The 25,048-nt window shown below is 38.6% G+C and overlaps 1 protein-coding gene and 1 long non-coding RNA gene across 7 annotated transcripts in view; one reads left to right on the forward strand and one right to left on the reverse strand.

The window, feature by feature from the left end:
* LOC128013858 (uncharacterized) overlaps positions 1 to 25,048 on the forward strand; it is a 26,739-nt gene continuing 1,691 nt past the window's right edge. The window contains exons 1-3 of the long non-coding RNA XR_008183431.1: positions 1 to 1,584; positions 10,395 to 10,468; positions 12,905 to 12,967. This is a non-coding gene — a long non-coding RNA (uncharacterized LOC128013858). The remainder of the gene's footprint in view (positions 1,585 to 10,394; positions 10,469 to 12,904; positions 12,968 to 25,048) is intronic.
* The window catches only part of LOC128013847 (uncharacterized), a 19,881-nt gene continuing 7,810 nt past the window's right edge, over positions 12,978 to 25,048 (reverse strand). The window contains exons 2-10 of one of the 6 annotated variants that reach the window (XM_052597040.1): positions 15,254 to 15,346; positions 15,006 to 15,129; positions 14,789 to 14,943; positions 14,572 to 14,633; positions 14,169 to 14,292; positions 13,734 to 13,857; positions 13,486 to 13,516; positions 13,313 to 13,436; positions 12,978 to 13,250 (exon numbers count right to left, since the gene is read on the reverse strand). In XM_052597040.1, the coding sequence (XP_052453000.1) occupies positions 13,030 to 13,250; positions 13,313 to 13,436; positions 13,486 to 13,516; positions 13,734 to 13,857; positions 14,169 to 14,292; positions 14,572 to 14,633; positions 14,789 to 14,943; positions 15,006 to 15,129; positions 15,254 to 15,346 (1,058 nt within the window). In that variant the 3' untranslated portion in view covers positions 12,978 to 13,029. Of the gene's footprint in view, positions 13,251 to 13,312; positions 13,437 to 13,485; positions 13,517 to 13,578; positions 14,293 to 14,571; positions 14,696 to 14,788; positions 14,975 to 15,005; positions 15,130 to 15,253; positions 15,930 to 25,048 lie in introns of those variants that run through there. The other 5 variants (XR_008183421.1, XR_008183423.1, XR_008183424.1 and 2 more) reach the window with 5 other exon arrangements.

The raw sequence follows: 25,048 nt of genomic DNA on the forward strand, positions 1-25,048 counted from the left end.
CCGTCGCCAGAACAAACCAAATGGGGGGGCATTTAATTTTCATAGGGGGGCACACTTTTTTTTAATGATCTGAGACAGACCATAACATAAACCCATATTAGGCTATAACTAAAATAGACCACAATAGTCTTGTTTTGTTCAATTATTCAAATAAAATAATTCACCGTTTGATCTCAACGTCTCTGTTTATTGTCTCTTAACATTTCCCAAACCGCCAAAAATTTATTCTGAGATCGCATGCAACGCGCAGCTCAGCTGCGCAAAGGAATTGCGTATAAACAATACAATACTGTATGCTTAACTAAATGAATTGCATGATTTATATATACATATACATATACTTACACACAAACTGCATATTGTAATTTGAATTAATAAAACTACTAACACAAAAATAACATATTGAAAGGTCTGCTGCTGGAGACTTGCCATTGGCTGTTGTATTTGAATAATTAATGAGGTAGGTCTTTGCAAGGTTTGGGTGCTGTTTTGGGATGTTTTAACAGTCATTTATGAATACAATTATATTTAAAATTATGTTCTGTGTAATAATGCGTTGAATAATGAATCGTCTGAATCATTTCTGAAGGTAATGTGTTATGCATTTCTAGTGTTACCGTTGTAGTGATTACTGTTCATGTGAGCCAAGTTCTGCTGAAACAACGTTATTCGGGCAATGATCTAAATCATTAACATTCAATATTTAATGTGTAACTGCGCGTTCACACCGGCGGCGTCGGGAGCGTGAAAAATCGCCCTTGCTGTTCTCTTCATGACGTTGCAGAAAAATTTGTGAGCGCTCAGATGATCTGACATAGTTACGTAGACCGAATGCTTATTTTGTATTAAAAGTGGCCGTTAAGCAAACAGACTTGTTGAGCTTATGCGGACTAACCACATGGAGGTTAACGTTATAAGTTGATCTCATTAAATGTTGTTGTGGACGAAATATTAAGATCCTTTACTTAAAATGAACGATCTCAGATACCTTGGTCCACGTATCACTTTTAATTATTTTTTTATGTCCCTGTACGCAAACAGGGACACATCATAGATTACTGCAAACGCGAAACAGCAATAATCAACCTGTCCTCTATTTTGCTTGGGAACTAATGTGATCGGAGCTGCGTCCTCTGGAATCCTCTCAAGCGGTTGACTTTTCCTTTCCGATTGATTGCTGCCCAACCGCGTCATAGCTCATTACCATAAAGTTGCCTTGATTTAAACTCTGCTCGACGCTCTCAAAGGCCAAGTCGCGCCGCGCCGCTCCTCGCCGCTGGTTTACATTGAAAATGAATGACTTCGGGCCACTTTGACGCTCTCGACGCCGGCGGTGTGAATGCACAGTAATGCAAGTTTGGTTAATTGTTCTGTGCGTTACGTTTAGGGGGGCACAAAAAGTCATTTGGGGGGGCACTGCCCCCCAATGCCCCCCCTTGACGACGGGCCTGTCCAATACACATGTGCAGGTTATCCCGGTTACAATCCTCGTGAGCGCGCACGCCTTTGGAGTGTTCAGTCGTCACTGACGGCGTCGGGCAGCCAAGGGACGACAATCACCAGGAGAACGCTGAAATCACGAAGGTACGCTAGCGATTAAAAAACGCGTATTATTAGAGTAAACAGAGCTGTTTGAGTGATGATTGATCACTGGTTTATTGTAGCTACTCGTTTTGCTCGTTTTTAACAGGTGCAGTTGACGGTCACACGCCCAGTATAACTTAGTCCCGCTATTTAAAGCATTTGTGAATTTACGCGCGACTAGCGGCCTGGTATTGATTAGCTCGACACACATTTACATATTACATACATTACTCCTTCATGTTTTGAATATTGTAGTTATATGTTGTATAAAAGGAAAATAAAATAAAAATGTTAATGGCGAGAGAGAGAGAGAGAGAGCGAGAGAGAGAGAGAGAGAGAATTTAGTTTGATGTTGTCCAATTTATTGAATAATATTGCTTAGGTTTAATTTTGTAAAGCGCATCTTGATAGCAATGAACACGTGTCGGAAATGGGCTCTGAACAATGACAGACAGTAACGTTAAACACACTGTCAGCACGTTACTAAGATACTCATTTTAACGTGATAACTGGTCTGTCTGAACTTATTAAACTAAATAATTATTGTGAAATAATACAGGAAGACGCCACACCTTTTGTTAGCATAAATCTGAGCACTGTAGGTGTGGCCGTGGCTAGTTATCACGTTTTACTCCAGTAAAATGTTTAAATAATCATTTAAATCGTTATTATCATGGGATACAAATCGAAGTGGTTCAAAATTAATTGACACCATAGTAGGGAATGTTGTCATAAATGAAGGAGAAAATTGTCTCAATGGGCAAAAATATTAAAAGTAACAAACCTCCAACCATAGTCTAGACAAACAGTCTAATTAATAAATTATATAATATTTTTTTTTCTTAAAAACAAGTGACAACTTGCCCCACCCTAACACTTAGGGAAAATGCTCTGTACTGAGATTGCACTTAAGTTAAAAGCTTTAATTTCCATTTTACTCTTTCATTATGTTTGAATGTGTGTCAGTGCAGTATTAATGTGTTCATTTGCTACCCTAACCATTATAAAGACATGACAGTGCTGGAATTTTAGTTTGGAAGGTGGGACCAATTGAAAACTGAAATCATGCTAAAGAAAACAAGATTTATGCAATTGGAAGCTCGACTCAAAACCTTTTAGTTACTGAGATATAGTCGCTGTGACAAATGCCCCCTGTCTCTTTTATATGTATTTATATGCACTGGCACACTTTTAAAGAATATTACATTTTTCTAAATCCAATTAGTATAGCTATTTAACAAATGCCATGTTAATCAGGAAAAGTTAATGTAGCTCAATGTGGAGAGTATAATTTTGCTTTGAGTAATTCCTTCATTTGTCTTCAAGAGGTTAACAGTGAAACAGTTTGTTGATTTGGACTGCCCAGCTTTAGTTTACCTACTGCACATTCTAAAGCTTTAAATAGTGTCTTGCATGCATATATTTACACAATTTAGAGAATAAGTTTATACGTTCTACAAGAAGTTGATAACTGGAGTCATATGAGTCATATGTCCTCTTTAAAAGTATGATGAAGTTTGAAATGGCTAGCTGTCACAGATACATTAATTTGAGATGCCTTTTAAGGCCCGATTAGACAAAACATATTTTTTTTTGCAGTGAGAAGCACCTTTTTAAAATTGTTTGCTATGGCAGTGAGTCTGCCATATGGCTGCAATGATGGAGGAGAAACTTGTGGTGGCTGTCGCGGGCTATCCGGAGCTGGCTTCTATTAATATGACAGTTTAGTTAACAACACACTAGAGATGTAGAGAGCACGCTATAAGCTAATCCTTGATTAAAAAAAAAAATCCAAAATGGGGCTAAAATGTTTGTGGTTATTTCCACTAGATTTGCACAGCAAAATGGGTGTTCAGGTTAGGTGTTGTGTGGTGCAGTACATCTTTGAAAAAACTCGACATCTGTATGGATGGAGGAAATGGTTCTAAACCCCCAAGAGAGTAATCGGTAATTTAACTATACACAACTCAACATCGTTTTGGATGGAGGAATACGTTTCTGTGACTTCAAGAGATCTCAACATCGTCTGGATGGAGAAAACAATTTTTGGAACCTTCTAGAAAATTTCTGTGGCTCTCTACATCATACACCACACGGATGGAGGCCTTAAAGTGGACTGTTCAAGCCTTATCGCGACGTTTCGGAATTTATTTTCCTTCTTCAGGCTAGCTCAAACACAAAATGAAAGGTTCCAGTCACTCAGTCTTATTTATACTGTTTCTGAGGGGGCGTGTCTGCACACAAACACGTTCTAACACTAAATATCGGCACTTTTTGGTGCGTCATGATCCATTTTGGTCTGATTTACCATTCTGTTGTACTGATATTTCACATCAACTCACTGAAACAAGGCCCGACAAGGACCAGCCCAAAGCTCAGAGACGGAGGCACTGGCTGGTTAGGGGAATGAAACGTCCAAGGTCCAGACCTGAGGTCTGAGCCTGGTTGCGCACGGTCCATCCGTCCACTGACCACTAAAGACCGACCCAAGCCAGACCGAGTCCATGAGTCAATGCAAAAAAATCCAAAATGGGGCTAAAATATTTGTGGTTATTTCCACTAGGTTTGCACAGCAAAATGGGTGTTAAGGTTAGGTGTTGTGTGGTGCAGTACATCTTTGAAAAAACTCGACATCTGTATGGATGGAGGAAATGGTTCTAAACCCCCAAGAGAGTAATCGGTAATTTAACTATACACAACTCAACATCGTTTTGGATGGAGGAATACGTTTCTGTGACTTCAAGAGATCTCAACATCGTCTGGATGGAGAAAACAATTTTTGGAACCTTCTAGAAAATTTCTGTGGCTCTCTACATCATACACCACACGGATGGAGGCCTTAAAGTGGACTGTTCAAGCCTTATCGCGACGTTTCGGAATTTATTTTCCTTCTTCAGGCTAGCTCAAACACAAAATGAAAGGTTCCAGTCACTCAGTCTTATTTATACTGTTTCTGAGGGGGCGTGTCTGCACACAAACACGTTCTAACACTAAATATCGGCACTTTTTGGTGCGTCATGATCCATTTTGGTCTGATTTACCATTCTGTTGTACTGATATTTCACATCAACTCACTGAAACAAGGCCCGACAAGGACCAGCCCAAAGCTCAGAGACGGAGGCACTGGCTGGTTAGGGGAATGAAACGTCCAAGGTCCAGACCTGAGGTCTGAGCCTGGTTGCGCACGGTCCATCCGTCCACTGACCACTAAAGACCGACCCAAGCCAGACCGAGTCCATGAGTCAATGCAAAAAAATCCAAAATGGGGCTAAAATATTTGTGGTTATTTCCACTAGGTTTGCACAGCAAAATGGGTGTTAAGGTTAGGTGTTGTGTGGTGCAGTACATCTTTGAAAAAACTCGACATCTGTATGGATGGAGGAAATGGTTCTAAACCCCCAAGAGAGTAATCGGTAATTTAACTATACACAACTCAACATCGTTTTGGATGGAGGAATACGTTTCTGTGACTTCAAGAGATCTCAACATCGTCTGGATGGAGAAAACAATTTTTGGAACCTTCTAGAAAATTTCTGTGGCTCTCTACATCATACACCACACGGATGGAGGCCTTAAAGTGGACTGTTCAAGCCTTATCGCGACGTTTCGGAATTTATTTTCCTTCTTCAGGCTAGCTCAAACACAAAATGAAAGGTTCCAGTCACTCAGTCTTATTTATACTGTTTCTGAGGGGGCGTGTCTGCACACAAACACGTTCTAACACTAAATCAATTTTCCAGATTTGACTCACCTAGGTGGCCTCTTCCTGGGCAGAGAAAAATTATGGGGGCAAAGTGAAAGCAGACACTGTAGAACAAGCAGAAGCTCTTATCACAGCTGAATTGTTTGAGGAGGAAACAGTGCCACATCCACAAAGCCCAGGAAATCAGGGACCAGCGGGTGTCTGCGTTCACTTTGCCCCCATAATTTTTCTCTGCCCAGGAAGAGACCACCTCGAAGGCCCGAGGCCAATTTGTTTATTTTTGAATATATCAAGCACTTAAAAGTGCATTTTTTGAATTTAAGCACTCTTTCATCTTCCCTTACACTCTTATAAGTTTATTTTTTTTGTTTTAGTGCACACTTTTTTGTGTTACTATCTTAACAGACCCATTTATTTCTTTTTCACTTACATACAGTATTGTTCAAAATAATAGCAGTACAATGTGACTAACCAGAATAATCAAGGTTTTTCGTATATTTTTTTATTGCTACGTGGCAAACAAGTTACCAGTAGGTTCAGTAGATTCTCAGAAAACAAATGAGACCCAGCATTCATGATATGCACGCTCTTAAGGCTGTGCAATTGGGCAATTAGTTGAATTAGTTGAAAGGGGTGTGTTCAAAAAAATAGCAGTGTGGCATTCAATCACTGAGGTCATCAATTTTGTGAAGAAACAGGTGTGAATCAGGTGGCCCCTATTTAAGGATGAAGCCAACACTTGTTGAACATGCATTTGAAAGCTGAGGAAAATGGGTCGTTCAAGACATTGTTCAGAAGAACAGCGTACTTTGATTAAAAAGTTGATTAGAGAGGGGAAAACCTATAAAGAGGTGCAAAAAATGATAGGCTGTTCAGCTAAAATGATCTCCAATGCCTTAAAATGGAGAGCAAAACCAGAGAGACGTGGAAGAAAACGGAAGACAACCATCAAAATGGATAGAAGAATAACCAGAATGGCAAAGGCTCAGCCAATGATCACCTCCAGGATGATCAAAAACAGTCTGGAGTTACCTGTAAGTACTGTGACAGTTAGAAGACGTCTGTGTGAAGCTAATCTATTTTCAAGAATCCCCCGCAAAGTCCCTCTGTTAAAAAAAAGGCATGTGCAGAAGAGGTTACAATTTGCCAAAGAACAAATCAACTGGCCTAAAGAGAAATGGAGGAACATTTTGTGGACTGATGAGAGTAAAATTGTTCTTTTTGGGTCCAAGGGCCACAGGCAGTTTGTGAGACGACCCCCAAACTCTGAATTCAAGCCACAGTACACAGTGAAGACAGTGAAGCATGGAGGTGCAAGCATCATGATATGGGCATGTTTCTCCTACTATGGTGTTGGGCCTATTTATCGCATACCAGGGATCATGGATCAGTTTGCATATGTTAAAATACTTGAAGAGGTCATGTTGCCCTATGCTGAAGAGGACATGCCCTTGAAATGGTTGTTTCAACAAGACAATGACCCAAAACACACTAGTAAACGGGCAAAGTCTTGGTTCCAAACCAACAAAATTAATGTTATGGAGTGGCCAGCCCAATCTCGAGACCTTAATCCAATTGAGAACTTGTGGGGTGATATCAAAAATGCTGTTTCTGAAGCAAAACCAAGAAATGTGAATGAATTGTGGAATGTTGTTAAAGAATCATGGAGTGGAATAACAGCTGAGAGGTGCCACAAGTTGGTTGACTCCATGCCACACAGATGTCAAGCAGTTTAAAAAACTGTGGTCATACAACTAAATATTAGTTTAGTGATTCACAGGATTGCTAAGTCCCAGAAAAAAAAAATGTTTGTACAAAATAGTTTTGAGTTTGTACAGTCAAAGGTAGACACTGCTATTTTTTTGAACACACCCCTTCCAACTAATTGCCCAATTGCACAGCCTTAAGAGCGTGCATATCATGAATGCTGGGTCTTGTTTGTTTTCTGACAATCTACTGAACCTACTGGTAACTTGTTTGCCACGTAGCAATAAAAAATATAGTAAAAACCTTGATTATTCTGGTTAGTCACATTGTACTGCTATTATTTTGAACAATACTGTACATGGTGTTTAGAAAGAAAATTAAAAAATTAAATTGAGCTCAGAGAAGAAAACATTTTTTTTACACAAGTCATGCCTGAAGAAGACACAGAAAGTTGTAGAGTTTTTAAACTAAATAGAAGTACACAAGCCTTTTATCGCGACAATTCGAGAACCTTCTGTGTCTTCTTCAGGCATGACTTGTGTAAAATACATATTTTCTACACTGAACTCAATTTAATTTTTTAATTTTAGTGTTTTAGTGTACACTTTTTTGTGTTACTATCTTCACAGACCCATTTATTTCTTTTTCACTTTCACACACTTATTTGTGTTTTTAGCACCCCTTTGTTTTATTTTACAACACATATTAATCCACATGACCATCACAATAATCCACAAGTAATCCACATGACTCCAGTCCATCAATTAACGTCTTGTGAAACAAAAAGCTGTTTGAACTCTCATTCTGACGGCACCCATTCAGTCCAGAAAATCCATTGCTGTAATGCAAATTTTCTCCAAATGAGTCCGTTTTTCAGCAACTTTTGTGGAATATTCCTTTAATTACACAAGTTTTAGAATTTAAATGAGTTAACACTAACCAGTTGGATTGCAGTCATGAGGAGGAGGACCCCCAGTGTGTCCCCTTGTCAGCAATTTGGGGGATGTTTGGACCTAATGAACAATCAAGCACTTAAAAGTGTATTTTTTGAATTTAAGCACTCTTTCATCTTCCTTTACACTCTTATAAGTTAAATTTTTTTGTTTTAGTGTTTGCCTAAAATATAAAAAAAATTCAAAAATAAACAAATTGGCCTCGGGCCTTCGAGGTGTCCTCTTCCTGGGCAGAGAAAAATTATGGGGGCAAAGTGAACGCAGACACCCGCTGGTCCCTGATTTCCTGGGCTTTGTGGATGTGGCACTGTTTCCTCCTCAAACAATTCAGCTGTGATAAGAGCTTCTGCTTGTTCTACAGTGTCTGCGTTCACTTTTCCCCCATAATTTTTCTCTGCCCAGGAAGAGGCCACCTCGAAGGCCCGAGGCCAATTTGTTTATTTTTGAATTTTTAATTTTTTTTATATTTTTAAATTCAAAAATAAACAAATTGGCCTCGGGCCTTCGAGGTGGCCTCTTCCTGGGCAGAGAAAAATTATGGGGGCAAAGTGAACGCATACACTGTAGAACAAGCAGAAGCTCTTATCACAGTTTAAAATCTCATAATTTAGGCAAAAACAAATAGTTTAAAGTTAATGATGGATTCTTTTATGGACTGGAGTCATGTGGATTACCAAATGAGTCTGTTTTTCAGCAACTTTTGTGGAATATTCCTTTAATTACACAAGTTTTAGAATTTAAATGAGTTAACACTAACCAGTTGGATTGCAGTCATGAGGAGGAGGACCCTCAGTGTGTCCCCTTGTCAGCAATGTGGGGGATGTTTGGACCTCTATGTGTTGTACACCCTTTTTGGGGCGCACAGAGACTTGTGGAGGTATTAGAGAGGGGGGGCCCTGGAACCGAGTAGGGGGAGCTACTGTAGCAGTTGGGGGTCTGGAGGCTGCCACTTGCGCATATGTGCGAGGGCCCGCTGGTCCCTGATTTCCTGGGCTTTGTGGATGTGGCACTGTTTCCTCCTCAAACAATTCAGCTGTGATAAGAGCTTCTGCTTGTTCTACAGTGTCTGCGTTCACTTTGCCCCCATAATTTTTCTCTGCCCAGGAAGAGGCCACCTCGAAGGCCCGAGGCCAATTTGTTTATTTTTTAATTTTTTTTATATTTTAGGCAAAAACAAATAGTTCAAAGTTAATGATGGATTCTTTTATTACAAACACACAGATTTTTGCTTCACGTGACGTTAATTGATGGACTGGAGTCATGTGGATTACTTGTGGATTATTGTGATGGTCATGTGGATTAATATGTTTAGTAAAATAAAACAAAGGGGTGCTAAAAACACAAATAAGTGTGTGAAAGTAAAAAAAAAAAAATGGGTCTGTGAAGATAGTAACACAAAAAAGTGTACACTAAAACAAAAAAATTCAAAATATTAAAAATTCAAAAATAAACAAATTGGCCTTCGAGGTGGCCTCTTCCTGGGCAGAGAAATATTATGGGGGCAAAGTGAACGCAGACACTGTACACTTACACACTCTAATAAGTTTAATTTTTTTGTTTTAGTGTACACTTTTTTGTGTTACTATCTTCACAGACCCATTTTTTTTTTACTTTCACACACTTATTTGTGTTTTTAGCACCCCTTTGTTTTATTTTACAACACATATTAATCCACATGATCATCACAATAATCCACAAGTAATCCACATGACTCCAGTCCATCAATTAACGTCATGTGAAGCAAAAAGCTGTGTGTTTGTAATAAAAGAATCCATCATTAACTTTAAACTATTTGTTTTTGCCTAAAATATGAGATTTTAAACTATATACAAGTACACAAGCCTTTTATCGCGACGTTTCGACAGCTTTCTGTGTCTTCTTCAGGCATGACTTGTGTAAAATAAATGTTTTCTTCTCTGAGCTCAATTTAATTTTTTAGAATTAAAAGCTCCTCCCCTCTGTTTATTTTGTAATTTTTAAAATTTTCAGAGCCTTTTCTTTGAATATATCAAGCACTTAAAAGTGCATTTTTTTAATTTAAGCACTCTTTCATCTTTTCTTACACTCTTAGAAGTTTAATTTTTTTTTGTTTTAGTGTACACTTTTTTGTGTTACTATCTTCACAGACCCATTTATTTCTTTTTCACTTACATACATGGTGTTTAGAAAGAAAATTTAAAAAATTAAATTGAGCTCAGTGAAGAAAATATGTATTTTACACAAGTCATGCCTGAAGAAGACACAGAAGGTTGTCGAAACATCACGATAAAAGGCTTGTGTACTTGTATATAGTTTAAAATCTCGACAGCTTTCTGTGTCTTCTTCAAGCACTTAAAAGTGCATTTTTTGAATTTAAGCACTCTTTCATCTTCCCTTACACTCTTATAAGTTTAAGAGTCTATTTACATGACTCTTAACCCATATGTATCTTTTTTGATTTTTTTCAGATGGAGACATCCAGTATGGTTTTCCGGAAAGGGAGACCAGCGAGGCCCAGAGAGAGAGGCACGGGCTGAGTTAGGTAAGTAGAAATCTCTAATTTTATTTCTAAACACCATTTAGGCTCCTAGGCATTTAGGACCTAGGCTCCTCCCCTCTGTTTATTTATGCTGCGGTGCCCGGGGAGGGTTCGGTACGGGATTTCCACGATGAATCGAACCGACAACCTTACGGTTAGGAGTCAAACTCCCTAACCACTAGGTCGCGACATCGAACAAGTCAATACAGTAAAAAAATGAAAGAGAACACATTGTTTAGGTCTTAAATCTCTTAAAGCCATCAGAAAAAAATTTAAAATTCAAAAATAAACAGAGGGGAGGAGCCTAGGCTCTAAGTTTAATTTTTTTGTTTTAGTGTACACAAATTGGACGATAAAGAAATTGCTAACAATAGTAGGACTATAATAGAGCATGTTTTAGGTTGTTAGGCGTTTAGATGCAGAAATTCACTGTGTTCACTTTGCCCCCATAATTTTTCTCTGCCCAGGAAGAGGCCACCTCGAAGTCCGAGGCCAATTTGTTTATTTTTGAATTTTTAAATTTTTCAGAGCCTTTTCTTTGAATATATCAAGCACTTAAAAGTGCATTTTTTTAATTTAAGCACTCTTTCATCTTCCCTTACACTCTTATAAGTTTATTTTTTTGTTTTAGTGTACACTTTTTTTGTGTTACTATCTTGCCCTCAGTGTGTCCCCTTGTCAGCAATGTGGGGGATGTTTGGACCTCTATGTATGTGTCTAATATAGAGAACATTTAAACACAAATAATAATTCTTAATAAATATGAGTGAAAGTCAGCTGATGGTTTGTTGACCTCTTTTCGCCAGCCTGGAGTTTCTGAGCCTCTGTTTGCAGAAGTGTTATAACATTTTACATCTCATTGAATCAATGTTTTCCATTTTGTTCATACATACACATCATTTTTTACAATTTTGCCACATTGTGATTACAGTGAAACCTGAATGACATCTAAACTCTTAAAAACTAGTTTAATCATTTATTTTCAGTGTGTGTGTGTGTCTGTCTTTTGGATGTGTTTAAATGTCATCCATACATCCTGGTTGGCCGAGACCACCCCAGAGGCACAAAGGCCTATTAATACAAATAGAAATCCCACAAATTATAAAAACTGTGTAAAGTAATGCATAATTTCATTCTAAACAAGCATGCAAAATTTAAGAGAGATAGGGCAAAAAACAACAACAACAACACTTTAACAGTTATGTTTAAAAACACAGTGTTGTTTGAGTAAATGCAATTTATAACCACTAGATGGCAGCGGAAGACCACTAATGGGCTCATTCATCTAGTACTGTGTTTATGAATTCATGGCAAAACATTAATAAATTAACTGTTATAACATTTTAAATCTCATTGATTTGATGTTTTCCATTTTGATCATACAGATGTATCAGTTTTTACAATTTTGCCACATTATGATTACAGTTTAACCTGAAAATGACATCTAAACTCTAAAAAAGAGAAGACTTGCAATAAGTTTATTGTCACCTATCACTTATTTCAAATACCTATATCTGCAACAAAATGTTTGTGCATATATATGTGTGTCTTTGTGTGTGTGTGTGTGTGTGTGTATCTGAGTTGTATCTTTTTTTATTTTTTTCAGATGGAGATGTTTTCTTCCCTGAGCTCAATTACATTTTTTTAATTTTTGGGTTTGTGAAGATTTTAAACTATATACAAGTACACAAGCCTTTTATCGCGACGTTTCGACAACCTTCTGTGTCTTCTTCAGGCATGACTTGTGTAAAATACATATTTTCTTCACTGAGCTCAATTTAATTTTTAAATTTTATTTCTAAACACCATTTAGGCTCCTAGGCATTTAGGGCCTAGGCTCCTCCCCTCTGTTTATTTATGCTGCCATGCCCGGGGAGGGTTCACTGCGTTCACTTTGCCCCCATAATTTTTCTCTGCCCAGGAAGAGGGCACCTCGAAGGCCGAGGCCAATTTGTTTATTTTTGAATTTTAAAATTTTTCAGAGCCTTTTCTTTGAATATATCAAGCATCTTTAAAGTGCATTTTTTTAATTTAAGCACTCTTTCATCTTTTCTTACACTCTTAGAAGTTAAATTTTTTAGTTTTAGTGTACACTTTTTTGTGTTACTATCTTCACAGACCCATTTATTTCTTTTTCACTTACATACATGGTGCTTAGAAAGAAAATTAAAAAAATTAAATTGAGCTCAGTGAAGAAAATATGTATTTTACACAAGTCATGCCTGAAGAAGACACAGAAGGTTGTCGAAACGTCACGATAAAAGGCTTGTGTACTTGTATATAGTTTAAAATCTCGACAGCTTTCTGTGTCTTCTTCAAGCACTTAAAAGTGCATTTTTTTAATTTAAGCACTCTTTCATCTTCCCTTACACTCTTATAAGTTTAAGAGTCTATTTAGATGACTCTTAACCCATATGTATCTTTTTTGATTTTTTTCAGATGGAGACATCCAGTATGGTTTTCCGTAAAGGGAGACAGAGAGAGAGGCACGGGCTGAGTTAGGTAAGTAGAAATCTCTAATTTTATTTCTAAACACCATTTAGGCTCCTAGGCATTTAGGGCATTTATTTATGCTGCGGTGCCCGGGGAGGGTTCGGTGCGGGATTTCCACGATGAATCAAACCGACAACCTTGCGGTTAGGAGTGCAGTAGAAAGTATACCTGCGGTACAGAAGTATAGTAGAAAGTATACCTGCGGTATAGCAGCATAGTAGAAAGTATACCTGCGGTATAGCAGCATAGTAGAAAGTATACCTGCGGTACAGAAGTGCAGTAGAAAGTATACCTGCAGTACAGAAGCGCAGTAGAAAGTATACCTGCAGTACAGAAGCGCAGTAGAAAGTATACCTGCGGTACAGAAGTGCAGTAGAAAGTATACCTGCGGTACAGAAGTGCAGTAGAAAGTATACGTGCGGTATAGCAGCATAGTAGAAAGTAAACCTGCGGTACAGAAGTGCAGTAGAAAGTATACCTGCAGTACGGAAGTATAGTAGAAAGTAGCAGCATAGTAGAAAGTATACCTGCGGTATAGCAGCATAGTAGAAAGTATACCTGCGGTACAGAAGTGCAGTAGAAAGTATACCTGCGGTACAGAAGTGCAGCAGAAAGTATACCTGTGGTATAGCAGCATAGTAGAAAGTATACCTGCGGTACAGAAGTGCAGTAGAAAGTATACCTGCGGTACAGAAGTGCAGTAGAAAGTATACGTGCGGTATAGCAGCATAGTAGAAAGTAAACCTGCGGTACAGGAGTGCAGTAGAAAGTATACCTGCGGTACAGAAGTGCAGTAGAAAGTATACCTGCGGTACAGAAGTGCAGTAGAAAGTATACCTGCGGTACAGAAGTGCAGTAGAAAGTATACCTGCGGTACAGATGTGCAGTAGAAAGTATACCTGTGGTACAGAAATATAGCTACATTGAAAACATCAATGCCTTGAATTTTATGTGAGCAGCAATTTGTAGCCAGTGCAAATTGATAAGCATATACATAATAAATATACACAGTACACACATATATTATGTAATTATATATATATTATGGAGTCGATTAATCATGATTGATCATATGCAATGAATGGGTTATTTGTCACTGCATTTAAATTATGTAATATACATAAATTATAACATTGTTTTTGTTGTAATACCTTGTAGGCTATTATTAAATTACATAACACAAAATACAGATGTGCAGTAGAAAGTATACCTGTGGTACAGAAATATAGTAGAAAATATACCTTTGGTACAGAAGTGCAGTAGAAAGTATACCTGCGGTACAGAAGTGCAGTAGAAAGTATACGTGCGGTATAGCAGCATAGTAGAAAGTATACCTGCGGTATAGCAGCATAGTAGAAAGTATACCTGCGGTATAGCAGCATAGTAGAAAGTATACCTGCGGTGAAGAAGTGCAGTAGAAAGTATACCTGTGGTACAGAAGTGCAGTAGAAAGTATACCTGCGGTACAGAAGTGCAGTAGAAAGTATACGTGCGGTATAGCAGCATAGTAGAAAGTAAACCTGCGGTACAGAAGTGCAGTAGAAAGTATACCTGCAATACAGAAGCATAGTAGAAAGTATACCTGCGGTATAGCAGCATAGTAGAAAGTATACCTGCGGTACAGAAGTGCAGTAGAAAGTATACCTGCGGTACAGAAGTGCAGCAGAAAGTATACCTGCGGTACAGATGTGCAGTAGAAAGTATACCTGCGGTACAGAAGTATAGTAGAAAGTATACCTGTGGTATAGCAGCATAGTAGAAAGTATACCTGCGGTACAGAAGTGCAGTAGAAAGTATACCTGCGGTACAGAAGTATAGTAGAAAGTATACCTGTGGTATAGCAGCATAGTAGAAAGTATACCTGCGGTACAGAAGTGCAGTAGAAAGTATACCTGCGGTACAGAAGTGCAGTAGAAAGTATACGTGCGGTATAGCAGCATAGTAGAAAGTAAACCTGCGGTACAGGAGTGCAGTAGAAAGTATACCTGCGGTACAAAAGCATAGTAGAAAGTATACCTGCGGTACAGAAGTGTAGTAGAAAGTATACCTGCGGTACAGAAGTGCAGTAGAAAGTATACCTGCGGTACAGATGTGCAGTAGAAAGTATACCTGCGGTACAGAAATATAGTAGAAAGTATACCTGCGGTATAGCAGCATAGTAGAAAGTATACCTGCGGTATAGCAGCATAGTAGAAAGTATACCTGCGGTACAGAAGTGCAGTAGAAAGTATACCTGCGGTACAGAAGTGCAGCAGAAAGTATACCTGCGGTATAGCAGCATGGTAGAAAGTATACCTGCGGTACAGAAGTGCAGTAGAAAGTATACCTGCGGTACAGAAGTGCAGTAGAAAGTATACCTGCGGTACAGATGTGCAGTAGAAAGTATACCTGTGGTACAGAAATATAGCTACATTGAAAACATCAATGCCTTGAATTTTATGTGAGCAGCAATTTGTAGCCAGTGCAAATTGATAAGCATATACATAATAAATATACACAGTACACACATATATTATGTAATTATATATATATTATGGAGTCGATTAATCATGATTGATCATATGCAATGAATGGGTTATTTGTCACTGCATTTAAATTATGTAATATACATAAATTATAACATTGTTTTTGTTGTAATACCTTGTAGGCTATTATTAAATTACATAACACAAAATACAGATGTGCAGTAGAAAGTATACCTGTGGTACAGAAATATAGTAGAAAATATACCTTTGGTACAGAAGTGCAGTAGAAAGTATACCTGCGGTACAGAAGTGCAGTAGAAAGTATACCTGCGGTACAGAAGTGCAGTAGAAAGTATACCTGTGGTACAGAAATATAGCTACATTGAAAACATCAATGCCTTGAATTTTATGTGAGCAGCAATTTGTAGCCAGTGCAAATTGATAAGCATATACATAATAAATATACACAGTACACATATATATATATATATATATTATGTAATTATATATATATATATATATATATATATATATATATATATATATATATATATATATATATATATATATATATATATATATATATATATATATATATATATATATATATATATATATATATATATATATTATGTAATTATATATATATATATATATATATATTATGGAGTCGATTAATCATGATTGATCATATGCAATGAATGGGTTATTTGTCACTGCATTTAAATTATGTAATATACATAAATTATAACATTGTTTTTGAAACATATATCTTTGTCCAAATGGCGTGAGACTGTGTACATTTGACAACAATTTCTAGATCTATAAAAAAAACGATATCTGTTTTTTATGTTAGTGTGGGGGAAAAAGGCCCACTTGCTGTTTGAGACCCCAGTCAACTAAATGTAATTTTGTTTTTAATAGGTTTTTCTTTTTAGGATTTATAGTTTTTGGAGGATTTATTATATATATTTTTATCTAGGTTATATAAATACATTAAAACATGTTTTTTTATATACAAAAAAAAGTTAAATTCACTTTATAAAAGACCCACATTTCTAACTTGTATAGATATGGATAATTTGACATGGTTCAGTTTAAGATAATAGGTGTCCCTTATTTTAACACACTGAAGGTGGCAACCCTAAGGTCACAGTTAGTGTTCGACTTCTACATTAAATCCATTGTGAATGTTTTCTGATTTGTGGACTTAATCATGGCACAATGTTTCTCCTGGTTTCCACGGCAGCGCTGTTTGATCTCATAGAGATCTACGGGTAATAACGGAGACATTTGAATGCTTCTCACTAGATCTCTCAGCGATGTTATTATTTCTGTGGTGAATTTAAATGCTTTCTTTACTGTATCTCTGTGAAGCAACTAACAGTGTGGCTTGATCAAGATCGGCTCACGCTGCACTTGACAGCAGTCCAAACTGATAAACGGTCAGTGAAGCAGAAGCACAAATGATTAGCGCATGATTGAGAATGCCATTTGATATTGGGCAGCGTTGTTGTGTTCGCGCCGGCGTGATATATATATATATATATATATATATATATATATATATATATATATATATATATATATATATATATATATATATATATATATATAGCTGCAAGCAGCGATGGAGGGCCCAAGCCGGTGGCACCACAACCCCTGTGTCTTTAGTGTAACTAAAGGCACCGGGGTGGCGGTGCAACCGGCTTGGGCCCGCAATTGCTGCTTGCAGCTATATTTATTATTATTATTATTATTTTGCCTTTTTGCCACTTTTGGGGCTCTTAACATGCTCAAAAACTCTTGAAATTTTGCACACTTGTCAGAACCCGCGGCCATCAGGGCCGGGCCGAATCTGGTACCCGGGCGTGGCAGGGGGGCTCGACAGCGCCCCCTGGAATGGGGTCCGAACACTTGTCCATATATCAAACACGCTTGCATGTAATAATATGAAACTCGGTACACATTCAGATCTCATGGGGCTGAACAACTTTCGTGCTCTAAGTTTTACGCCAGCCCAACAGGAAGTCAGCTTTTTAGGGTTGTTTGGAGACGCACGCTGTGGAATTTTAAAAACTCGTCCTAGGAATTTGGGGCTCTTAACGTGCTCAAAAACTCTTGAAACTTTGCACACGGGTCAGAACCAGCGGCCATCAGGGCCGGGCCGAAGCTGGTACCCGGGCGTGGCAGGGGGGCTCGACAGCGCCCCCTGGAATGGGGTCCGAACACTTGTCCATATATCAAACACGCTTGCATGTAATAATATGAAACTCGGTACACATTCAGATCTCATGGGGCCGAACAACTTTCGTGCTCTAAGTTTTACGCCAGCCCAACAGGAAGTCAGCTTTTTAGGGTTGTTTGGAGACGCACGCTGTGGAATTTAAAAAACTCGTCCTAGGAATTTGGGGCTCTTATCGTGCTTAAAAACTCTTGAAACTTTGCACACGGGTCAGAACCAGCGGCCATCAGGGCCGGGCCGAAGCTGGTACCCGGGCGTGGCAGGGGGGCTCGACAGCGCCCCCTTGAATGGGGTCAAAAAACTTGGTCCATAAATCAAACACGCTTGCATGTAATATTATGAAAGTCGGTACACATATAGATCTCATCAGTTCATATATCCTTCGTGCTTTTACTTTTTACGCCAGCCCAACAGGAAGTCGGCTATTATGGGTTGTTTGGAAAACGCATACAAAGGAATGCGAAATACTCCTCCTAGAAAATAATTCCGATCGGCCCCAAACTCGGTGTGCATGAAGTCAAGACATTGAGGATGAATTCTTGCGAACAGATTTTTGAAATCTCGAACGGTTTGGCCGTGGCGAGGAAACGAATTTATGGTGAATAATGGGACACAGGAAGTGTGTAATAACTTCTGCATACATTAACTGATCCTGATGAAACTTCAGCAGTGTGTTTCATGTATGAGGCCGATCACATGGATGTGACTATTGCGAGTCTACGTTATAGCGCCACCAACTGGCAGCAGGAAGTGTGCCACTTTCAAAATGCTTTGAAATCACCCTCTTATTTTTACCCGAATTGCTCAAAACTTTATCTGTATAGTGTAAACACACGGCAAATGTAGACCTGTGAAAGATTTATTGATATCTTAAATAATGTTGCCATGGCAACGCTTTAAACTACTTAAAATTCTTTTAACTTTAACATTCTTTTTGGATGCTTTTAAGACTCTTAGCATGCTTGAAATTGCATGAAACTTCAGCAGTGTGTTCGGTGTAAGAGGCCGATCACATTGATGTGACTATTGCGAGTCTACGTTATAGCGCCACCAACTGGCAGCAGGAAGTGTGTCACTTTCAAAATGCTTTGAAATCACGCTCTTATTTTTACCCGAATTGCTCAAAACTTTATCTGTATAATGTAAACACACAGCAAATGTAGACCTGTGAAAGAATTATTGATATCTTAAACAATGTTGCCATGGCAATGCATCAAACCTTTTTAAATTCTTTCACTTTAAAATTCTTTTTGGATGCTTTTGAGTCTCTTAATTTTGTCTACAGTCACAAAAATCAGTACGCATGTTGGTCTCACCGAGCCGGACAATTTTCTAATTTACGTCATTAGCTCAGACCAACAGAAAGTCCGATATTGTGGTTTGAATGTGGATATCTTGGAATTTTGTCTGAGTGCCCCCTGCCATTCTGTGTGTCTGTGTGTGTCTGTGTGGGGAGAGGAGGGGGTGGGGGTGGGGGGGTTTGACTGTGTGTGTGTGTGTGTGTGTTTTGGGGAGGAGGGGGGCAGAAAGAGTATTAAAAATAGGTATATTGTGCCATCTAGTGTTTTATACTATGTTTAAATGTGTTTTTTTCTTTCTTTTAAACAGTGTTTTAAAGTACACTTACGGTATTTAAAGTAATTCAATACTTAATTTTTATGTATATTTAAACATAATCAAAGACTACTTTCTGTCAGTTATGATGTTCTTTAATTTTGTTTCAAAAGTTCCCTGTCTCTGTCCCTGACTCTCTCTCTCTGTCTCTGACTCTCTCTCTCTCTCTCTCTCTCTGTGTGTGTGTGTGTGTGTGTGTGTGTGTGTGTGTCTGCTACAATGACAAGAGTTTAACCATTTCATTCATTTGTTCTGCATATAACTCATATATTTTAAAAGTATTGTTTGCTTTAATTTAAATTACGATTGTATGTTTGGTAATTGAAGCTAAATAAATTTAAAAGCAATGTGCTATATATATTAGATCAATATATTTGTTTTCCTTAAAATTTTCATCAACACTAACTTTATTCTCCTCTGAATTATAAATCATTTATTGTGTATAAAATAATAGTATCATTAAAAAAAGTTTTATGTGTAACTTAAAACTAAGCAGATTAAACAGATACGTTTGAGGGCAAGACATGAAAACGATTGAATATATAGTATTTCCAAAAGAGGGCAGTGTTGGATTATTTTTAAACAGGGTTGGATGAATCCTTGAGAACAGTGTTCCGAAGAAAAGCAGAGAAAAGTGAAGCAGATCTGGTTTTCAAGGAATTCTTATGGAAGTAGGAATGAACTAATTAAATATGTGTTCAGGTTAACATTTGAAGGCAGCAATTTGATTCATAATGTCAAAAAATTCAAATGCAAAACGACATTTGATAAAAAATAAACATAAAATAAACATAAAAAATAAACATTTGAGAGTGGAAATTAATGTCTTTTTTATTTTTAAATAAGTGTTTTTTTTCCTACATCTAGAAACTATATTTAAATATATGATCATATTTCAGTTTTGAAGTGCTAGAAAATAAATGTGATGTACTTGAAAGCATTTTACTATTCCTGCCAAACTTCCATGGTGACAGTTAGTGTTCGACTACTACATTAAATCCATCGTGAATGTTTTCTGATTTGTGGACTTCATGGCACAATGTTTCTCCTGGTTTCCACGGCAGCGCTGTTTGATCTAAAAGAGATCTAAATGGAGACATTTGAATGCTTCTCACTAGATCTCGCAGCGATGTTATTTTTTCTGTGGCGAATTCAAATGCTTTCTTTACTGTATCTCTGTGTAGTAACTAACAGTGTCGCTTGATAAAGATCGCTTCGCGCTGCACTGACATTGGTCCAAACTGATAAACAGTTAGTGAAGCAGAAGCACAAATGATTAGCGCATGATTGAGTTTGCTATTTGATGTTGGGCAACGTTGTTGTGTTCGCGCCGGCGCAATATATATATATATATATATATATATATATATATATATATATATAAATATAGCTGCAAGCAGCGATGGAGGGCCCAAGATGGTGGCACCACCACCCCTGTGCCTTAGTGTTACACTAAAGGCACCGGGGTGGTGGTGCAACCGGCTTGGGCCCGCAATCGCTGCTTGCAGCTATATTTCAACATTGTACTTAGTTCAGGCTGCTTTCCTGACATCTGGAGCCAAGGACTTATTACCCCAATTCATAAGAGTGGAAATAAATTGGACCCTAATAATTTCAGAGGCATTTGTGTGAGCAGTAATCTGGGGAAGTTATTTAGCAGTATTTTAAACAATAGAATTGTAAGCTTCCTTAACGAACACAATGTCCTGAGCTCGAGTCAGATTGGCTTCGTTCCAAATCACAGAACCACTGACCACATTTACACCCTACACACCCTAATCAATAAACACGTAAAACAAACCAAAAACGGATTTGCAAACCAAAATATTTGCATGCTTTTTCGATTTCAAAAAAGCATTTGATTCTATTTGGCACAACGGACTATATTACAAACTTTTACAAAGTGGTGTAGGGGGTAAAGTTTATGACATTATTAAATCAATGTATTCGGACAACAAATGTGCAATACGAATTGGCAACAAACATACAGAATTCTTCTCCCAGAAAAGAGGAGTGCGGCAGGGCTGTAGCCTGAGTCCAACGCTGTTCAACATCTACATTAATGAACTAGCGGTGCAGCTGGAACAGTCTACAGGCCCTGGACTCACTCTACAGGACACAAGCGTTAAGCTGTTACTGTACGCAGACGACCTGGTGCTGCTGTCACCCACTGCACAGGGACTACAGCAGCACCTGGACCTGCTGGAGGACTACTGCCAGAACTGGGCCCTGGCAGTCAACCTCACAAAGACCAACATTATGGTCTTCCAGAAGAAGCCCAGATGTCAGGAACACAGATACCAGTTCAGTCTAGGCAGCACCGCCCTAGAGCACACGATGCAGTACACTTACCTCGGCCTGGTCATCACTGCATCGGGGAGTTTCAGTGTGGCAGTGAATGCTCTCAGAGATAAAGCTCGAAGAGCTCTATACGCCATTAAGAAAAAATTCCAAAACACTGAATTACCAATTCCAATCTGGTGTAAAATCTTTGATAGTGTAATTCAGCCCATTGCGCTGTATGGAAGTGAGGTTTGGGGTCCACTCAGTGATCAGAGCTACACTAGATGGGACAGACATCCAACAGAAGCCCTACACACAGAGTTCTGCAAACTCATCCTAAAACTACAGAGGAAAACACCCAATAATGCATGTAGGGCAGAATTAGGCCGATACCCATTGATTGTTAATATGCAAAAAAGATCCCTCAAATTCTGGATGCATCTAAAATCAAGTCCCACAGAAACGCTTCATTTTAAAGCACTACAAACCCAAGAACTGAACCCCGAAAAGAGTCTCCTCAGTCAGCTGGTTCTGAGACTCACTAACCCGACTAACCCTACTAACACTAACCAGTCTCAGACCAGCACTGCTTCTCTCAAACACAGCAGAATAAACCAAATTATCAAACAATCTAAACATACATATATGGAACATTGGGATCAGGAAACTAAAACACAAAGTAAATTACAATTCTATAGAACTCTAAAATCAAATTATGAATTGGAAGAATATCTCCAGAGTGTGAGAGACACTAAGCAGAGACGGATCCTGAGCAAGTACAGGCTGAGTGACCACAGTCTAGCCATTGAGACCGGCAGACACAGAAAGAGCTGGTTACCCCGAGAGCAGAGGGTGTGTGTTCAGTGTAGCACAGGAGAGATCGAGACAGAGACTCACTTCCTCCTTCACTGTCACAAATACAGTTCGATCAGAGACCTCTACTTTAGCAGACTCACTAATATAATACAGAACTTTACAGCCATGACTGAAGTTGATCAGATAAAAATAATATTAGGAGAGGGACACACCGCAGCACTGGCTGCCAGATACGTGTGTGCGTGCCACAGCCTGAGAGACAGTAGGTGAGTGTGTGTGTGTGTGTGTGTGTGTGTGTAGGTCTGACCTCAGTGTGTTTCCCTACTATCCACCACAGTGAAACTCAGTATTGTATGTAGTGTATGTATATGTCAAAACACTGTGGTACCAAATGTTCAGACATAATTTTATTTGTTACACTGTTCATTTGTACAATTAATTTATTTTTACATTTAAAGGGGTGTTTGATTATGATTTCACTTTTCTAACTGTAGTTAGTGTGTAATGTTGCTGTTTGATCATAAACAACATCTACAAAGTTACAACGCTCAAAGTTCAAAGCAAAAGGAGATATTTGCTTTTAAAGAAATCACTTTTTAAGGACTACAACAAACGGCTGGTAGGAACTACACAAGCTTCCTCCCGGGTTAGTGACATCACTAACCCTTGAATTTACATAAACCCCACCCACCAGAACACGATTTATAGATTATTATGACAGAATATGCTAATCAATGACTAGAAGATAGTTAACTACACATCAGCTACATAAATTTAAACATAAACAAAAACGTTTTTGAATTTTTTCAGGACACAAGCTGTTGTAGCTCCGCCCCCTGTGCCGGGAGCAGCAGCTCATTTGCATTTAAGGGGGTAGACACCAAAACGGGGCTTTTTGCTCACCCTCAAAAAGTGACAACTTTAACATGCTATATAAAAATATTGGTGGGGTATTTTGAGCTAAAACTTCACACACACACACTCTGGGGACATCAAAGATTTATTTTACATCTTGTGAAAAGGGCATTATACCACCCCTATAAATTTAAGTTATGTTATAGTATTTTATTATTTGTATGTCTTTATAATTATTCTATGTATCACAAGCTTTGGCAATATTGTATTATGTACAGTCATGCCAATAAAGCAATTTTGAATTGAATTGAGTGTGAGAGAGTGAGTGTGTGTGTGTGAGAGAGTGTGTCTGTGTGTGAGAGAGAGAGTGTCTGTGTGTGCGCGCATGTGAGTGTGTGTGAGAGAGAGTGTGTCTGTGTGTGAGAGAGTGTCTGTGTGTGTGCATGAGAGTGTGTGTGAGAGAGTGTGAATGTGTATGAGAGAGTGTGTCTGTGTGTGTGTGTGTGCATGTGATAGTGTGTGTGAGAGAGAGTGTGTCTGTGTGAGAGAGTGTCTGTGTGTGTGTGAGAGAGTGTGTGAGTGTGTGTGAGATTGAGTGTGTCTGTGTGAGAGAGAGAGAGTGTGTGTGAGAGAGAGTGTCTGTGTGCGCATGTGAGTGTGTGTGAGAGCGAGTGTGTCTGTGTGTGAGTGTGTCTGTGTGTGAGAGAGTGTGTCTGTGTGTGAGAGAGAGTGTGAGTGTGTGTGAGAGAGTGTGTCTGTGTGTGCGCATGTGAGTGTGTGAGAGAGAGTGTGTCTGTGTGTGAGAGTGTCTGTGTGTGTGTGCATGTGAGCGAGTGTGTCTGTGTGTGAGAGAGCGTGTGTGTGTGTGTGAGAGTGTCTGTGTGTGAGAGAGTGTGTCTGTGTGTGTGAGAGAGTGTGAGTGTGTGTGAGAGAGTGTGTCTGTGTGTGAGAGAGTGTGTCTGTGTGTGAGAGAGTGTGTGAGTGTGTGTGAGAGAGTGTGTCTGTGTGTGTGAGAGAGTGTGTCTGTGTGTGAGAGAGAGTGTGTCTGTGTGTGAGAGAGAGTGTGTCTGTGTGTGAGAGAGTGTGTCTGTGTGTGAGAGAGTGTGTGAGTGTGTGTGAGAGAGTGTGTCTGTGTGTGAGAGAGAGTGTGTCTGTGTGTGAGAGAGAGTGTGTCTGTGTGTGAGAGAGTGTGAGTGTGTGAGAGAGAGTGTGTCTGTGTGTGAGAGAGTGTGTCTGTGTGTGAGAGAGAGTGTGTCTGTGTGTGCGCATGTGAGTGTGTGAGAGAGAGTGTGTCTGTGTGTGAGAGTGTCTGTGTGTGTGTGCATGTGAGCGAGTGTGTCTGTGTGAGAAAGAGAGTGTATGTTGTATGTAGTGTATGTATATGTCAAAACACTGTGGTACCAAATGTTCAGACATAATTTTATTTGTTACACTGTTCATTTGTACAATTAATTTAATTTTACATTTAAATTTTAAGTTATGTTATAGTATTTTATTATTTGTATGTCTTTATAATTATTCTATGTATCACAAGCTTTGGCAATATTGTATTATGTACAGTCATGCCAATAAAGCAATTTTGAATTGAATTGAAATTGAGAAAGAGAGTGTGTGTGTGTGAGAGAGTGTCTGTGTGTGTGTGCGCATGTGAGTGTGTGTGAGAGTGTGTCTGTGTGAGAGAGAGAGTATGTGTGTGAGAGAGTGTCTGTGTGTGTGCGCATGTGAGTGTGTGTGAGAGAGTGTCTGTGAGAGAGAGTGTCTGTGTGTGTGCGCATGTGAGTGTGAGAGAGAGTGTGTGTGAGAGAGTGTGTC

The sequence above is a fragment of the Carassius gibelio genome, chromosome B25, assembly GCF_023724105.1.
Source record: "Carassius gibelio isolate Cgi1373 ecotype wild population from Czech Republic chromosome B25, carGib1.2-hapl.c, whole genome shotgun sequence".
Classification (NCBI taxonomy): Eukaryota; Metazoa; Chordata; class Actinopteri; order Cypriniformes; family Cyprinidae; genus Carassius; species Carassius gibelio.